Source organism: Symphalangus syndactylus, chromosome 14 (assembly GCF_028878055.3).
Source record: "Symphalangus syndactylus isolate Jambi chromosome 14, NHGRI_mSymSyn1-v2.1_pri, whole genome shotgun sequence".
In the NCBI taxonomy this organism is placed as follows: Eukaryota; Metazoa; Chordata; class Mammalia; order Primates; family Hylobatidae; genus Symphalangus; species Symphalangus syndactylus.
Genome location: NC_072436.2, coordinates 53,771,324 through 53,789,919, shown reverse-complemented (window position 1 = coordinate 53,789,919; position 18,596 = coordinate 53,771,324). Strand labels below are relative to the sequence as shown.

The 18,596-nt window shown below is 50.3% G+C and overlaps 1 protein-coding gene and 1 long non-coding RNA gene across 2 annotated transcripts in view; one reads left to right on the top strand and one right to left on the bottom strand.

The window, feature by feature from the left end:
* Positions 1-18,596, top strand: part of CNGA3 (cyclic nucleotide gated channel subunit alpha 3) — an 83,523-nt gene that overhangs the window by 61,723 nt on the left and 3,204 nt on the right. The window contains exons 4-8 of the mRNA XM_055241881.2: positions 798-911; positions 3,291-3,470; positions 6,667-6,720; positions 13,021-13,137; positions 15,210-15,316. Coding sequence (XP_055097856.1) covers positions 798-911; positions 3,291-3,470; positions 6,667-6,720; positions 13,021-13,137; positions 15,210-15,316 — 572 coding nt within the window. The remainder of the gene's footprint in view (positions 1-797; positions 912-3,290; positions 3,471-6,666; positions 6,721-13,020; positions 13,138-15,209; positions 15,317-18,596) is intronic.
* LOC129462143 (uncharacterized) lies at positions 3,111-10,969 on the bottom strand. The gene is made up of 4 exons (XR_008650772.2): positions 10,921-10,969; positions 8,537-8,624; positions 5,107-5,305; positions 3,111-3,393 (listed from the first exon to the last, which is right to left on the bottom strand). It is a non-coding gene; the product is annotated as an uncharacterized lncRNA (long non-coding RNA).

Below are 18,596 nucleotides of genomic sequence, written 5' to 3'. Positions count from 1 at the left end.
TAGGCAATTCAACCAGATTCTGCTGGTGTGACTGGTGGTCGTATGGAGTTACGGGCACCTGTCCTTTCTGGGGTCACATTTTCCGCAATGGGTTACGCAAGGGGGGGGTCACCACACCTTACCTCTGCCTTGCAGGAGAGAGAGCCTAGAGTTTGGCAAAAGGTATGAGGGGAAGTGGAGTCTCATGTGAAAGCACTGTACAAATTATTTGAACTGCATGTGGAGGGCTAGGTCAGTTCTGTGCAATATTCCAGGGCCTTCGTGTTAACCAGTGGGTTCCCAGGAAGGGCTGCCAGACAAGCCCACGAACAGCTGCCCAGGCAGTGTGGCTGCAGCACACGCAGTGGGAAGGGAGGCTCAGGAAGACCCCTAAGGAGCAGGTATTCAATCTGGCCTCAGAAGATGAAATTCAGTAGGCGAGAAGTGTTGGAACCAAAATCCTCGTTCTGGAGTCATTTTATGGAAGCAGCTGCTTTGGCTTGAAATGGCAAGCCCTGGGACCTCTCCCCACCCAGTGTTTTGATGAGGGCCAGGCCAGCATGTACTGCCACCTTCCCATCTCTTCACCAAGCCCTGGACAGTAGCTACCTTCCTTGCTGTAAAGGAAAGGCCACGTTTATACCAAAAGCCAGAATCTATCTGCAGGAGGCAAAGGGAAGTGGGGAGCCCCTGGGATGAGGATCTGTGAAGGTGGCTTTCTCTGTTAAGCAGAACATCTGACTGTCTCACTCCTGGCTGTGTCCAGGAGGTGGATGGGCTTGAAATCAATTCTGCTTGCTGCATATCTGATTTCCTAGAACCCACTTGCCAAGCGAGGAGACATCGTCAGCGCTGCAGCCGAGGATCGCCATAGAGACCAGAGGACTGGCTGACTCCAGGCAGGGCTCCTTAACCGGCCAAGGGCTTGCCAGGTAACTGACCAGCCTCAGTCCCTACCTTGGCCTGGGGAACACTATGGCAGAAAGAAGGTAGTGACCTCTCAGGAAGAAGTGCTAGATGGGGGTGGAGCTGAAGATTGGGAAAAGAAAGGGTCAGGAGCAGAGCAGCCTGAAAACTATCAGTGAGTAATTTCCTCTTGGGTCAGATGTTCTGAGCTCAGAAAGGTCTAAGAAAAACTGCCTTTATCTGAAATTGCTTAATAAAAGCTGACATTGAGGTAGTTGCTCAGATTTGGAAGAATTCAGAAAAAAAGCCAACCGGAGAAGGTGGTAAGAGCAACCAGCCGTGGGAGACCTTTGATTGCGTGGACACAGTGGTATGCTGAGGATGGTGGTGATGAGGTCTGCAATAGCTCTGGCAGGGTCTCCCAGGTGCTCGTCTGGACCCCAGGGCAGGTGTCCTTGCAAAAGCATTTGTTTGCAAGATTAGTGAGACTCCAAGCTCTGCCTCCCCCTGATGACATCCGTACTCCAGCTTCAACAGCTGCCCCATGCTGAGGAAGTCATTTCACCTTTTCAAATCTCATCTAGAAATGCATCTAACAGTGCCTACCCCACAGGCGGCTTGAAAGCTGCTTCAGAGCCAAGCACCGACTCACGGCAGGTGCTCAACAAACACCAGGCTCATTATTTCCTTCCACCACGTGGTTTTTCCCAACACCAGAGTCTTACATAGTCATATGTTCTATACTTTTTACTTAAGATTGTCGCAAAAGAAATTCACATATCTATTTATTCTTCATGCTTTTCATTATGAAGGATGCCACTCCACCATTGTTTATTTAACTAGTCCATTGTAGCTGGGCATGTAAGTGATGTTCAGTGTTTGCACTTTACTAATAAAGAGCTGTCTTAAGGTTCTTTGATGATAAAGGAAGAAAGAGAACACCTTTAAATCAGCTCTGTAGGGCTGATACAGGGTGGGTTGTAAGCTTGCAACACAAGCTATCTCAGGGAAACAGAGCCAGTAGGGCTCGCAGGAGGGGACCTGGGGAGGTAGCCACCTTCCCCCTCCCATTTTCTCATGGAGTTTCGTGGTCTTCGTGCTTCTTTCTGCATGTCCCTTCCATTCTGGCTCTCTCTGTTCCAATATCAGCTGGCACAAGGCTGAAAACAGCCTTTGCCATGTGACCATGAGTTGAAACACCCAACTCTGTCTTTGAGTGGCTCTCAGTTCAGAGGCCTGAGTGGCTCTCTGTGCGTCAGTTGTCTGTCCTAGTCCCATTGTCTGAGGCTGGAGGAGGGAGTATGACTTGGTTCCACTCTCTTGGCAAAGGAAGGGTGTGGGTACAGGAATTGTCTGCAGCAGAGAGACTGGGCTTGGCAGATACCTCCAAATATGTCTGCAGCAGCAGTTGTAAGCATCTGCCTACAGGGATATTTTCTTAGTCAATGTATTCCCTTAGGCTAAGGTCATAAGTGTGTGATTAGGGTCAAGGTATGTGACAATTCATAGCTTAGTTCCAGGTTGTTCAGTACTGACTCTGGCTTGGGACACCCCGTCCAGGGGAGGGCACTGTAGATGCCAAATCAGGGAAACCAGAAGCCAAGAAACAGAATGGAGTCTCTGGGCCTGTTCCCCACTGTTCCCCTCTGGCAGAGACACCAGCGACAGCAGGCAGGGTGGAGGGAAGGCCCCTCTCAGGCCCGCGTGTCTCAGGTGAGCTCTAGGGACTGGCACTATGGTCACAGATGTTGGAGCTCATGGCAAGCTCCAGGCAGGCCCGGGGCTCCGGGGGAGGGCCCAGGGCAAGTTGCAAAGGAACCTCCCAGGCCTGGGGAGAAAACTCTAGTTTGTACAAGAACACATCAATAAGATAAAAGCTGGGAAAAGACTCCAGATTGTGCCTGGACGCCTGTTCCTTTAAGCCTTGTTCTATCAGATCTCAAGCACTTCTAAATAAATAAATAAATAAATAAATAACCTTGCTCTCAATGTTGTCATCGTTTGAAACACGCATTGCTTTACTCTTCCTGCGCTTGGCAGTCATAACAAAGAGCTCTCCATTGGGCAAAAGGAGTGAGCTAATCCCCCGTTTGAAGGATCATGCCTTAAGCAGAGTCCAAGTGCTACAAGGACAAATGGTAATAAAGAGAGTGTCCCTTTCCAGGGAAGCCTGCCCCTGACTACAGGGTGGAGGGAGAAGGGGATAAACGGTCCCCATGGGGTGGAGATGTAAACTTAGACCACAGGGCCCCCAGCACCCACGCCCTGCTGGTCATCACTGCTTCTGCCCCATCCCTTGAGACAGACAGAGAGGGAGGCAGAAAGAGAGAGAGGGAAAGACTGGGGGTTGGGGGTGTATGGGGCTTTTCCTCTCCCTCTGGCTCAGTGCCTGTGTCGCCTTCCAGGCTGTCGCGCCTCATCTTCTTGCTGCGCAGGTGGGCTGCCAGGGATGTGCACTACCAGGACCAGGGACCGGACTCTTTTCCTGATCGTTTCCATGGAGCTGAGCTTAAGGAGGTGTCCAGCCAAGAAAGCAATGCTCAGGCAAATGTGGGCAGCCAGGAGCCAGCAGACAGAGGGAGAAGGTAAGGAACGGAAAAGAAGAAGGGGCCTCCTGTGCCTGCTGGGGCCAGGCAGGAAGCCTGTGCTTTGCTCCATTCTGTTTGGACGCAGCATAGGTGGCCTGGAACGTCATCCCCATGAGCTGTTCCTTGAAGAAAGTGTTCGCCCTTGGGGGAGCACTACATGCTCTAACAGCCTCTGCGGAGTCCAAGAGGCCTTGCAGGAGGGAGAAAACCCTTGAACCAGAGCCCCCAGCCTCATTTGACCGCTCACCTTATCCTACACAGAGGTCCTGTTAGGGTCCCCTGGAAGTCATGTTCTCAGAAACTCATCAGGGGATGCTGGCCTTACCTATCTCTCTTCACCAAAGGACCCCCATCCTAGACTCCACTATGACCCATCTTGCTCAAAAGCAGGGTCTTTTATAGCAGGAGCCTTGGGGGGTGTCTAAATGGTATCCACAATTTTATGTGTAGGCACACGTGCATTTTTCTTGGAAGAGAGTCTACAGGTTGGTCAGAATTTTCAAGGAGAGCCATCCGTGTCCCAGATCAGGTTGAGAAATACCAGGTGGGGAAGGGGCAATGGTGAGAGTAGAGCGAGGTGGGGAGAGTGCTTGCTTTCTGGAGGGAAAATCTGCAGAACTGGGGCCTCTGTGCATCTTCTTGCGTCGCCCCCACCCTAACTGGGAGATAAACCTGCAATCAGACTGGCACCCCCTTACACACAGACACCGGGCTGCTGCCTCCCCTCCTGACTTGTTCGTGAGAAGTCTCCCTAGCAGGTGGTCTGCAGAGAGACCCCTGGGCCAGCACAGGTTGAATCAATTGTCACTGAGCAGTAGAAGGTCTCTTTAGGACACTTAGGTCTGTCTGGAAGGGAGGAGAGGTAAGACGTGGAGGGGAAGCTGACCTCCCCTCAGGTTCCCAAACAGGTGGATTCTCACCCAGAACCTATTTTCTGGGGGGTGGGAAAAGGGGATCAAATAAGCATGATGATTGCGGAACAGACAGTCCCTATATAATTTGCTAGAGAAAAAGCTATCTCTATGTCAATGAGGAGAAGATGGGTTCAGGTTTGGAGCTTCTCAAATGGGCATATGAGGGTCTCTGGGGTGTGAAGGTGATGAAGTCTCAGGGAAACCCAGTGGATCTTTCGGGAACATCCATTTCCATTCCATATTTGTATAGGGAGTGGCAGTGGGTATTTGTAGGTCATAGATGTTGCAGGGGATGGCGAACGGCACGGGCATTTTAAGATGGAATATGAGAGTTCAAGGCCATGTCTTGCCAGTGACTGCTTTAGGAGACCCAGGGAAAGGGGTGAGAATCCCTGGCTGAGATGGGAAGGCCAGAGTTTTCACATGAGCTTGGACTGCAAATGCTTGGGTTTCCTGGGCTGGGGGAAGGAGGCTGGGGAAGGCCTGGGCACTGGTCGAGACAAGTGCAGGGAGGTCCCAGGTTCCCAGGACTGGGCATCCAGTATCCTCGAGGGACACCATGAGACAGAAAGATAAGGAGGCAGGCAGATAAAAAAGAGGACAAAGTGGAGAAAGAGGAAGAGGGAGGGGGGAAAAAGAAGTTTCTCAGCAAGCCAGCCAGACTGGTCTAATTCCTTTTGGGCAAGCAAAGACTTCCTTATTTAAATTGACCAAATTACCTTCTTACATCCTAGAGATGAATGTTAGACTCTTTGTCCATTTCCCGATGGGACCAGACGAATGGAGGGTTGAGCTAGGACCACATCCAGGGCAGGCCCCGGCCACCTCACAGACACCTGATGGATCACTCGCGGGCAGGGTCAGCACGGGCAGATGGATGCGATGGTGCAGATAGTGTCGGTCAATCAGCAAGGCTTCCTGGGGGTGAGGATTTTGAATTTTTCTGGAGGCAAAGACTCCACTGCAAAGCCAAGTATATACAGAGACAGGTCCTAGTTCTCCTGTGTGGGCTTGGCTTTGTGGGGTTACGGGCACAGTGGCGTGGTGAACACAGCCGCTGCATCCACGGAGCTGAACCTTCCCTCCTTCACAATCCCACGGCAGTTCCAGTTCCTGGGAGATTTTCAGATGAGCAGAACCAATCTAGAAATAAGCGGTTATGGCCGTATCTTAGATGGGGAGAGGGAGATTTGGGCAGGATGAGCTGAGGTCATCATAATGGTATTTATTTGCCTGGACATCAAGCATTGTGGAAGAGGTGCCCCGGGGGTCAGGTGAGGGTGTCACCTGCCTCAGGCTCCAGTTCCCGTGGTCTCCAATGAGGGGTCTGCAGTGCCCTGCGAGGCCACCTGGCTTTTTTAACCTAGCCATGTTGAAAATGTGTTCTGCCTCCCGGGTTCATGCCATTCTCCTGCCTCAGCCTCCCGAGTAGCTGGGACTACAGGGGAGCTTGCAGTGAGCCGAGATCGCGCCATTGCACTCCCGCCTGGGAGACAGAGCAAGACTCCGTCTCAAAAAAAAAAAAAAAAAAGAAAGAAAATGTGTTCTGGCGGTCAGAGATAATACCTTTTCCTATAGAACATCATGAAGTACTGCAAAATTCAACTCTAAATAAATATCCAGTTCGTGCAAAACCAGCCCTTACCTTCAACCAGATTCTCACATAGATCAGGGGTGTCAGGCCCTGGAGGTGTAAAATTTGGGGAGGTAGGAGAGGACAAGAGGAGGATAAACTGAAAACAGCGACAATCCTGCCTATGCTCAATTACTTGCCCTGCTAATTGGAAGAGGCCTTTGCAGCTGAGGGAGCAAGTCGCTGTTGCTGCTGCAGGCTGCATCCATCCTGGGGCAGAAGGTGCAAGACCTCCTCCACCAGAGAGGCATGGAAGCACTGAGGGCAGAGGCCACGGGGGGTCCATTTCTGTGCCCCTCTTAGTGCCTGGCACGTGGCCCCACCCAGGGTGGAATGGAAGGAAATTGAGTGGAATTTGAGGCAGGGAAGCTGGAAGGAGTCAAACGGCTGAATCTTCATTTCTTCAGAAGGCTCAGTTTAGCCATGTTCACTTTCTCTTCCCCCAAGGCTTTTACCCGAGGTAACTAATCACAAAGCATTTTGGCCTTGACAATACCACCCCATATTCTTCAACCTGTGAGTGCAAAGGCTGGAAGCAGTGGGATAGGGATGGGGGTGGGGTGGGGCATGGTAATCCCCTGGGGAAATGGCCCCAAGGAATGGAAACAGAGTTCAGACCCTTGATGTTCTCTCTACCTCCCCGCAGCGGCTGGCCCCTGGCCAAATGCAACATTAACACCAGCAACAACACGGAGGAGGAGTAAGTACCCACACACCCAGCAGAGCCCTCCCCAAGCCCGGTGCCCTCCACCCCATAGAAGCCCCAGCTTGGTCTCTCTCCTTAGTGCTCCTGCTCCCCACTCCCAGAACACCAGTAGAAATATTTTACAATCCTGTTCCCTTCGTTGGAAATCCATCCCTGTGGACAGAAGTGGGGGAGGGATGAGATCTGTGTGACTCCTTGGGGAAGTCGTCTGATCTCTTTGGCTCTCATTTTTCTCATCCGTAAAGCAAAGGAATTGGATCAGATAAATGCTTTAAGCTTTAGCACTCTATACCACGATATATCTGAGGGTGCAGAACTGGAGCTCCTTGACAGAGCAGTGGAGATTCTCCTTAATGATGAAAAGGCATTTTCTTATTCTACAACCTCAGGCTCTTGAGTGCCAGTGAAATGCCCTTGTTTTTGTTGTTGTGGTTGTTGTTCTTGTTTGTTTGTTTTTGAGACGGAGTCTCGCTCTGTCGCCCAGGCTGGAGTGCAGTGTCGCCCGGGCTGGAGTGCAGTGGTGCGATCTTGGCTCACTGCAAGCTTCGCCTCCCGGGTTCGCGCCATTCTCCTGCCTCAGCCTCCTGAGTAGCTGGGACTACAGGCGCCCGCCACCACACCCGGCTAGTTTTTTTGTATTTTTAGTAGAGAGGGGGTTTCACCGTGTTAGCCAGGATGGTCTCAATCTCCTGACCTCGTGATCTGTCCGCCTCAGCCTCCTGAAGTGCTGGGATTACAGGCGTGAGCCACCGCGCCTGGCCTGAAATGCCCTTGTTTTAAGGCCAATTTGGGCCAATTTTGGGGGCGTAATCAGAGCAGTGGAAAAAAGGCAATTTAAATACGTCCAGAGAATAGCCTCTTGAAAGGGTGACCTGCTATAATTCTTTTTTCCGTCACCAGATACTAAGGTGGCAGATTAGGGACAGCGTGGCACTATTGGGGAGGGGAAGTCTTAGTTGGAGATTAGGGAAAAAATACCAATATCAGTGAGAAATGCCGATTTCTTAACTTCCAACAGACAGAGAAATGTGCCAAGGGTCTTTCTTGTTATTTCTCTCTTTGTTCCTCAGATAGAACTTTTTTCTATTTTCTCCATGAAGGAAGCATGTCTTTTGTTTGCATAAATTTGGACATCAAATCCAGAGACCCAAATGCCAGCCATAAAGAAAAATGAGATGATTTTATCTACAAAGCAATAGCTATAGTGATATGTGTTTGACTTAAAGCCAAACCTGACACTAAACACCCTTGCAGCCCCAGTATCAAGTCTTTCAGGCAGGGAAAGGCTCCAGATACTGAAACCATGGACAGAGGTCCTGGGGGTTTCTAGGCATCTTTGTCCTGGGGCTGGGGTGTGGGCAAGGATGTGGGTGGATAGCGTGGGCTGCACCCAGCTCTTCAATCTTTCAATAAATGGGCTCACTTCACGGGTCCACTTTGAAGCCAAGGACCAAGGGACAAAACTGGGAACTGTCCCAAAATGAGGACACACACAAAAAAATTATTTATGAACACCTTCCCCGACTCTTCACTCCATTTCTGTCATTTTCATATGGTCTCATTTGTCCTGAATAATTTTTCCCTCCCCCATCAAACTGTTCCCAGCCAAAACCAGCAGCATTTTGCAGCTCTGTGTAGGGTTCTTTTGGGGCAGTGCTGGGTGGATTTGGGGATGCAGCCGATGGTGCTGGGTCTTTCCTAGGCTCTCAGCAGTTTGGTACCCAGAGGACAGGCCAAGGCCCATAATTCAGGGCCACAAATCTTGCACAAGACAAGCCGAGTCCGGCGTAAACTGCAGGGCAAAGCTCACCCAAAAAGCTTGAGGGCAGCGCCGTCTGCTGGTGGCTTGACGTTAAGACTCCAGTGGCTGAAAAGAGACCAGGGTTCAGAACATTACCCTGGAGGACAGAGGAGGGGTAACTTTCCTTGCTCTTTTCATTTAATGATTTTAATAACCTTTTATTCTAATTCACTTTATTGAAATACTCTTGCTGAAAACTTGGAAAGCAAGAAGAGCACACAGGGGCATACACACACAAAATTGCACTTCATGCTAACCATGGAATTCCACTATCAGAGATAGCCCCACTTAACATGTTGACAAATATACTTCCAACTTCTTCCTAGGCTTATATATTGAATACATAGATTGATACAATATATTTTATATATACATATACTTGTTAAGAGCATCTGTTTCCCAACTCGGTTGCCTCAGAGCTTTGTGACCTTGGACAAGTGTATTAGTCCATTCTCACATTGCTAGAAAAAAATGCCTGAGACTTGGTAATTTATCAGAAAAGTGGTTTAAGTGGCTTGAGGTACTGCAAGCTATACAGGAAGCATAGCAGCTTCTGCTTCTGGGGAGGCCTCAGGAAGCTTTCAATCATGGCGAAGGCAAAGCGGGAGCAAGGAGTCTCACATGGCAGGAGCAGGAGGAAGGTGAGGTAGGTGCTGTAAACAACCAGATCTCAAGAAAACTCACTCACTCTCTCAAGCAAGCACCAAGGAGTTGGTGCTAAACCATGAGAAAGCCACGACCATGACAGGGACACAGATTCAAACCATATAAGCAGGTTACCTAACTTCTCTGTGTATCTGTTTCCTGGCTTATAAAATAAGGATTGTAATAGGGTCTTATTACAGGGTGGGAGTGAAGACTAAATGTGTTACTCTGTGTAAAGTGCTCAGAACAGTGCCTGGTACATAGTAAGTGCTCAATAAATATTGACTTGTGTGGTAAGCAGAACAATCTCCCTCAAAAGATGTCTACCATCCTAATCCTTAGAACCTGTAAACAGGTTACCTTATATGGCAAAGGGGACTTTGTAAATGTGATTACATTCAAGGTCCTTGAGATAGGTAATGATTTGACTCGGCTGTGTCCCCACCCAAATCTCATCTTGAATTGTAGCTCCTCTAATTCCCATGTGTTGGGACAGATCTGGTGGGAGGTAAATGAATCATGGGGGCGGGTCTTTCCCATGCTGTGAATAAGTCTCACGAGATCTGATGGTTTTATAAAGAGGAATTCCCCTGCACAGACTCTTTGCCTGCCGCCATGTAAGATGTGACTTTGCTCCTCATCTGCCTTCTGCCATGATTGCAAGCCCTCCCGAGCCATGTGGAACTGTGAGTCCATTAAACTTCTTTCCTTTATAAATTACCCACTCTTGAGTACATCTTTATTAGCAGCATGAGAACAGACTAATACAGGTAGGTTATCCTGGATTATCAGGGTGGGCCCAATGTAATCACATGAGTCCTTAAAAACAGAAGAGCGGGTCAGAGAAAGTAAATGGAAGAAGAAGAGAGTCACAGCGTGAGGGAGACTCGACCCATCGCTGCTGGCTTTGAAGATGGAGGAAGGGGACCCGAGCTAAGGGAAGCCACAGCCTCGAAAGGTGCAGCCAGCAGGGAAATAGGGACCTCAGCCCCACAATCTCAAGAAGCTGGATTCTGCTCAAGATCCAGATGAGCAGGAATCAGAGCCCCGCTAGAGCCTCTGGGGGATGGCAGCCCTGTCAACACCTTGATTTTAGTCTGGTGAGATCCACAGCAGACTTGTGACCTACAGATCTGCAAGATAATACATTTATGTTGTGTAAGTTTGCAGTAATTTGTTCCGGCAGAAATAGAAAACTGATCCAGCTATTATGGTAAACTCTTTTGTAGTCTGATTCTTAACTTAGCAAAATATTAGGAACCGTTTTCCCATGTCACTAGCTCTTCTGAAACAGCATTTTAAGTGGTCATGTAGAATTCACCGTTGAGGATGAGCCTGCACGGTCGTGTGATTCGGCGGCTCTCCCTTTTTGACTGTCATGAATAATGGCGGTGATTATTTTTCCACACGCATTGCACACAGCCTTGATTATTTCCATAGAAAGTGTTAGGTAATTGTGGATGGATCTTTTTCAATGAGTGTTTAATTAGCAGAATTTATCTCTTAACCCATGCCTTCCTTCAGCGTGTGGAAGAGAGAAATCAGAGGGGCCCAAAGGGGATTTCAGGGGTTGTCCCTTCCGCAACCTTTGTTTCTTCAACTATTCAATGGGGCATTACTGCCTGCCTTGAAGAAATGTTACATGTATTCATTAGATAACTTTATAAGAGTTCCTAGCTCTTAAAAAACACCCAGTAAAGAAGAGGGAGCAGTGTAAAGTCGTATGTTGAAGAAAAACCTGCACTCACAGGACCATCCTGCGGACACTGCCTGAACCGCCTCGCAGCCCAGCAAAGTCTGAAGGCGTTTCTGAACTCGGCCACATTTGCCAGCCTGCGACGACACGTATTTGCCACTGCATGCGTCACAGACCCGCCTCTTCGAATTTTGGTTCCCTTCTGCTCACTGGCTTTCTCATTAAGGCCCAGGTTTTCACTTGATCCAGAGACAGGTTTCAAGAACAACGGACAGGCCACACCCTTCCATTCAGAACAGAGCCTGGCGTGGGATTTCCAAAACTCCGAGTAACTTTCCCAACTTAAATGTGTGGATTTGGGTCTATGTCCAATTACCTCAAAACGTCTCCAGTCTCTGGCTGTTTGTGACTTCCCAGGAGCTCCTGAAAGTAGATCAGAAATTGTAGAACATTAGACTGAGCCATTAATTTCTCAATGTATACTCAATGGGGTGGTTTACCTCACGCTTCAGGAATAATAATAACAAATCAATAACCCCATTTCATCCCAATGCGCCGAAAGCACCCACTTGCCACGCCCTCTCTCACGTCGCCGCACGACACGCCCTCTCTCCACGGTGCCGCATGCCACGCCCTCTCTCCGGGACGTCTCCACGACGCCGCCGCACGCCGCACTGTCTCTCCAGGACGCCGCAGCTTGCCCCTTCCACTTGGTAATGTCCTTGATATGTGAAGTCTGCTAAATGTCCCCCGGCATCATCCAGCAGCAAGGCAGAAAAGAAGGAAGAGAAAAAAAGAAGAGAGAAAAACTACCTAAAACAAGAGGAGGAAGTACTGAAGGAAGCTGCCTCTAAAGACGGGGTGCCATGGTCCCAGCAGGCCTGACCCCTCCCTGCGGGGCTCCAGGGCTGGGTATCTTGGAGCAACGCTATCAGGGGGCCTTAGCGTCGGCCCTGGAGGGGAGAGGGTGCTTGGAGCTGAGGAAAAGTCGATCCCAGGCTGCAGACCATGCCTCCTGAGACCATGTGAAGCCCCCATCTTGCAGAAAGAATCCTCTTCGAGCTCTGGGAATTCAAGGGGGGCTTACAAGTAAAGAGACTTGCTTGTCTGCAGCCTCCAGTGGGCAGCAGGGGCCTGTCCCTGTGAGCCTGCTCATGTGCCCCCCACCCGAAGTATTTCGTTTGCACTCACAAGTGGGCCGGCCACACGTAGGCTGAGGGCTTCTCTGGGGCACTGAAAGATGCAATGTTCACAAACTTTCACCAAAATTCAGTGGTGATAAGGGCTGTTGGGAATGTCCCGAAGCCCCGTCAGTGAGTGACCTTGCACTTGCAGCATCCAGGTGAAGGCAGGAAGTCACTGGGGTCTCCGATGGGGCACAGGAGCACTCTGCAGGCCTGGGCCAGCATAGGTCACATGGGATGGCAGGGGGGACGCATGGACCCAACGAAAAGGCAGGCTCCAGTACAGCCTGTAAACTTGAATCTGCGGGAAATTCTAAGAATAAAAGTTAAGCACTCTAAGCTATGTATTTCATTCAGTGCGGGCCCACATAACAGGTTATTCCCAGGCTTTTGATGGAGAGGTGTGATGCAAGCCCTTGGAAATGAGCATTTACAACGTCTGCACAAACACAGTGAGGGTGGTAGAGAAGGTTATCGAGGGAATACTGTGGGGCTCCCCAACTCTGTCCAGAGAGGAGCTGCCTCAGAACTATCCAGGCAATGCTTAAATGCACATTTCCAGGCCCAGCCCTGGAAGAGGTGAGTGGGCCCTGGGAATCAGCATTTTCTGGAAGCTCCCCAGACTTTAGCAGACCTCTGTGACATTGCCATGCTGCATTTTCATTCTCAGCATCCTGAAGGGTGTGGATGTTGCTGTGGGCACGTGGGAATGTCATCACCATTACCTTATAGTCGACCGTGACCTCCTGGGACTGAGCTGGGAGAGAAGGACCTCTGGAGTCTACCCTACCTCCTGGCCTGTCTTCCCCTACGGGGACTCCCCGTGTAACTCCCTTGAGACTAAGAGGACCCTGTTGTGGACAGCCACATCTTGGGCTTCAGCCTGAAATTGCCCTAAGGTCTCTAAAACCCTCCAAAGCTACAGTCTTGGAGCACAGTGCACTGTTTGTGTATGTGTGGGTTTTCAGGAAGAAGACGAAGAAGAAGGAGGCGATCGTGGTAGACCCGTCCAGCAACCTGTACTACCGCTGGCTGACCGCCATCGCCCTGCCCGTCTTCTATAACTGGTGTCTGCTTATTTGCAGGTAAGCGACAGGGGTGGAAGGTGCAGCAGAAAGGGGGGAACCAGGGCACCAGGCCGAGGAGCCAGAGCTCCAACTCTCACTCGGGAGGCCTGAGACCTGGATCCCTCACGGCCACCAGTTAGTTATTGTGTGTCAGTTTCTCCTTTTAAAAATAGAAGGTTCCCTAAGAGGACCATCAAGGTGCTCTGAAGCATGGGTGGGGAATTGAGCTTCAGGTGGACAGCCAGGGTTTCGGCACTGTGGGGCGCCCTCAAGTGAGTTGTACGAGGAGGATGCAGGGGCGTTTGCTTCTCTTTGGAGGGATAAGTGGGTGGTTCTGAACATGCAGCAGGGTAGGGAGGCAGGGACAAGCTGCTACTATTTTTTTTTTTTTTGAGACAGAGTCTCACTCTGTCACCCAGGCTGGAGTTCAGTGGTGTGATCTCAGCTAACTGCAACCTCTGCCTCCTGGGTTAAAGCGATTCTCCTGTCTCAGCCTCCCGAGTAGCTGTGACTACATACGTGAGCCACCACGCCCGGCTCATATATATATATATATATTTTTAGTAGAGACGGGGTTTCACCATATTGGCTAGGCTGGTCTTGAAGTCCTCACCTCAAATGATCCGCCCACCTCGGCCTCCCAAAGTGCTGGGATTCCAGGCGTGAGCCACTGCTCCCGGCCTCTACTACTATTCTAATAAGCAGAAGAGGGATTGAGGGCCTCTCCTAGGAAACCTGCTCTTTGTGAATGCAGGGACGAGATGCTGCTCCTCTCAGGGGAAGCCAGGGGCCTGGGCTTTTCTGAGCACGCCTCCAGGGTGGGGCTCCCAGAGGGAATGTTCCTGAGCACGCTGTCCACCAAGGATGCAGGACAAGCTGCTGCTTGGGGGGCTGGTGGGGACTTTGGGGCATTTCTGAGGAAGCCTGCAGGCTGCAAGCTGCAGGGCATGGAGGAGGGATGACCTGCTGCGCTCTCTAGGTAAGCATGGGGTTTGGGGGCCCTTCCCAGCAGGCCTGCTCCAGGACACTGATGTAGGGTACACTGTTGCTCTTCTGTGGGTACACGGGAGGGCTTAGGGGACTTCCCAAGCAAGTGTGCAGGACAGGTGTGCAGAGGCAGGTCTCTTCTATGTGGGACTGGGATGCATGTGAGAGGAGACGATGCCTTTGGGGCTCTCTGGAGCCAGTACACAAAATGAGGATGCAGAGGCGAGTCCTGCCTGTCCTGAGAGTAGGCAGTGGGCTTTGGGGCGCTCCTGAGCAAGCCTGCAAGACAGAGAGCCACTGCTCTGAGAGGCTAGTCAATGAGTTTTGGGGCATTCCAGATGATGCCGCACGTCAGGGATGCCATCCACATGGAAGCAGAAGCTTTCGATGATTCGAGCAAAGGGTGATCTCCCGCTCTTCGGAGGGCTTGCAGGGCAGGTGAAAAGTGGAACAACTTGGAGCCTGTCCTAGTGAGCAGGCAGGATGGGGTGCTTGGGCAAGTTGCTGCTCTCTGTTGCACACCGGTTCTGGGGAGGCAGGGCTGGGCACCGTCCTCCTCCAGGTGGGCAGGAGGCTTTGGGGTGCTGAGCAAGCTGCAGATGGGCAGCAAGGGCAGGCTGCTGTGCCCGTGAGGCTAGGAGGAGAGCTGGGGGTGCTGCCTGTGTGGGAAACAGCAGAAAGATGGAGAAGGTAGAAAATATTTACTGTCTGTTCCATTGTTAATCTCTCGGAAATTCTCCTATTTTGTTGAACTTTGACCCCAGAAAGGGCAGGTCTTTAGCTCCTTTACCTGACTCTGCCAGTGTGGCCTGGAAAACGGTACCTCCTGGGATCTTGTAGCTCTCTGCTGAGAGGCAATGGGGCTGCTCTTTGGGGTCAATCCCAGCTCTTCTCAGGAGTTGTGTGACTGTGGGACAGGAAAGCTTCTCAGAGACACCTCATCAGAAGCTGGGGTGATGACACTGAGGTAGTGACACCGCAGACTGGGCCATTCCCATATTACATGATCCAGCATCTTCAGCACAGAGCCAGTGCCCACATGTGGGTGGTCCATGCTCCAGAAACACACGCACAGCCATCCTTCTCCCACATGGCTTCTTTAGGGCCTGTTTCGATGAGCTGCAGTCTGAGTACCTGATGCTATGGCTGGTCCTTGACTACTCGGCAGATGTCCTGTATGTCTTGGATGTGCTCGTGCGAGCTCGGACAGGTGAGTGTGCCCCGGGCCTGCGGAGGGGACCATGGCACCCACAGGAGTGTTCCGGGAGACCCAGCACGGTGGATGGGACATTACCTACCTTTGACCATGACAGGCCAGGCAGGTCTGGGGACCTCCGACAGTGAGGGTAGGTGGTGCGGCCTCAAGCCCCTTTACATGGAACCCTTGGACAGGATGCTGAGCAGGGGTCAGGACACCTAAGCTCTGGGCTCTGCTCTTCCAACAAGCTGTGTGACCTTGAGCAAGTCAGGCTGTCTCTCTGGGCCTTGTTCTTGTCACCTCTGAAATAAGCAGGCCAGGCCAGGTGCAGTGGCTCACATCTGTAATCCCAGGACTTTGGGAGGCCAAGGTAGGCAGATTACTGGAGGTCAGGAGTTCGAGACCAGCCTGGCCAACATGGTGAAACCCCATCTCTACTAAAAATACAAAAATTAGCTGGGCCTGCTGGCATGTGCCGGTAATCCCAGCTACCTGAGGGACTGAGGCAGAAGAATCACTTGAACCCTGGGAGGTGGAGGTTGCAGTGAGTGGAGATCATGCCACTGCACTCCAACCTGGGCGACACAGCAATATTCTGTCTCAAAAAAAAAAAAAAAAAGAAAAAAAAAAAAAGAAATAAGCAGACCGAACTGCAATCTCAAAGGACCCCTCCAGCCCTCACTACTCGACACTGAGGTGAGCGGGAAGGAGAGCTCAGTCAATCTTGGAGTTTCTCTTCTCGGACAGTCAGAGGACACAGGACGTGCTACTCTGTGGCTTTCAGAGGACTTTTAACACGTGGAGAATGAAACTCTGAAATAGGGCCCAGGTGAATGAGGACTTCCTTCAAATTATCTGTGGTTGGGGATGGGAAAGGATACTCACCCCTTCACATTTCTTAGGTGCTGAACTGTGTGCCCTTGGGACATCTTTTTCTAATCTGCACAAAGACATTGCCTAAGCTGGTAGAGGCCCTGTTTCCAAGATTTTTGAACTAAAAACTGTGCCAGGCCAGGCGTGGGTGCAGGCACCTGTAATCCCAGCACTTTGGGAGGCCAAGACAGAAGGGTCATTTGAGGCAGGAGTTCCAGACTAGCCAGGGCGACATAGCAAGACCTTGTCTCTACAAAAAGAAAAAATTAGCTGGGCGTGTTGGTATGTGCCTCAGGAGGCTGAGGTGAGAGGATTGCTTGAGCCCAGGAGGTCAAGACTATAGGGAGTCATGGCCTTGGGTTACAGAGCAAGACCTTGTCTCAAAAAAAAAAAGAGATCAAATAATGCTATGCCATAGCTGTTGATGTAAACACCAGCAGATCACAGTAGCCAACCTCTGTGCGGCTCCACATACAAAACATTTCAAGTGCGTCTTGCTTCTTCATTAGAACCACTCCATGAGACAAGAAGCGCAGGCATGATTACCTCCATCTTGCTGATTTAGAAACCAACATCAGAGACACCAAGTGACTTGTCCAAAGTCCACAGCCACTGCCCAGCCACGCCAGACTGGTCCCTCGTTTGCTTCCACACTGGTGCCTAGCATCATAACTTAGAAGACCTCAGATACACAGGCTGAGGCTTGCGTGGGTGACCTAGCCAGCCCTGGCCATCTGCCCCGCTGCTGCAGTCATGTTAAACTCCACAGACACACGAGCTCTGTAAGTGGCCCATTGGGCTGATGGTCCCTAGTCTCAGCCCAGCTTCAGTGGGATGAGACATCCTAACTCAGACATTAACCCTACACCTTCTTGTGCTTGGGTAGTATCCTAAGCAACCCAAGATTCAGCAGGAAGCTGGGAGAGAGGGAAGCACAGGAATCACACTCCAAGGAAAACATCATTAGAACTGAGAGAAGACATCTTAAAGAAGTGGGGAGGAGGCTGGAGGCACAGGAGGCTACATAATGATCAAGGCCCTCAGTAACGCATGTATGACAAATAATGCTAAGAAGAACTGGGGGCTGAGAAGTGGGGACAGCACACTAGATTTTCAGTTTAAGCAGAGTGGGACGTCCTACCCCAGTCTAGCCTCAGTGGCCTGGACCCGCAGCCCTAGCATCACCTGGAACTTGCTAGACTTGCCCCCAATTTCCGGGAGCCAATTCTGGATTGCAGGCTGCCACTCTGTGTTTCACACAGCCCTCAGGGAAATTCTGATGCTCACCACAATTTTAAAAGGACTAATTCTGTTATTCTCTCTACTTTCGTGCATGTTTGAAAATGTAAAAAACAAAAAAGAATGCAGGTCATGGCCTCCTTAATTGATTTCACCCATCATAATGCCCCTGGCTCTAGGTGTCCAGCCCATCTCCAGACCAGTCAGATTCTTTGGGGGTCGGTCCTGAACTTCATATATTTTAAAAGCTCCTTGGGTAACAGTCACGTGCAACCAAGGAAAGCTGTGTTCCTGGAAGGTGTTTTCAAAAGGCAGGTTGCGCCCCATTGCTGACTGGTGAAATCAATTTGGGAGGCCATGGCCTATTTTTTTACATTTTTATTATTAATATTTTCAAATGTATGCAAAAGCAGAGAGAATAGTGTTATGAATCCCCATGTACCCTCACCCAGCTCCAGCTGTTATCAGCATCCTGCCCATCTTGTTTCATCTGTTCCTTTTCTTGTTTCATCCACCCTTTTCTTGTTTCATTTTCCTGTTTTTGTTTTTGCTTTTTTGTTTCATCCACCCTTTTCTTGGCTGGCGTAAGCAAACCCCGGGCAGTAAGCACTTTAGCATTTTGAAAATAGAATGTCTCGGGAAGTCAAACTCACTTTGCCAAAGGGAAGAGTTAGGCTTGGGAACTGAGTCATGCAAAAGCTGCCTTCCTTTTCTTCCCAGATAGCTGTAATTTCACATGCTTACTTTATCTTATGTAAAATGTAGTTTGCATAATTTACTTTTCCTCCACTCCGTTCTTTTCACATGTAGATTCACCGAGTGCTAATCAAAGCCTCACAAGAATGTAACCACTGGTGGCCTCATTGCCTACCCACCCTTTCTTTTCTTTCTTCTCTCCTCTCCTGCCTGCTGCCTGCTCTGTCCCCTTTAAGTATTGACATCCTCAAAACCCTCTTTGGAAAAAGCACAGGCCACAGATCCTACTGTGACTTGTGTTTCTTTCTCCTAGGTGTACCTTCAACCTTGGTAAAATAAACCTCTAAATCAATTGAGATCTGCCTCTGTCACTTTTTTTTTTTTAAAGATTCAGAGTGTCACTCTGTTGCCCAGGATGGAGTGCAGTGGTGCAATCTTGGCTCACTGCACCCTCTGCCTCCTGGGTTCAAGTGGTTCTTGTGCC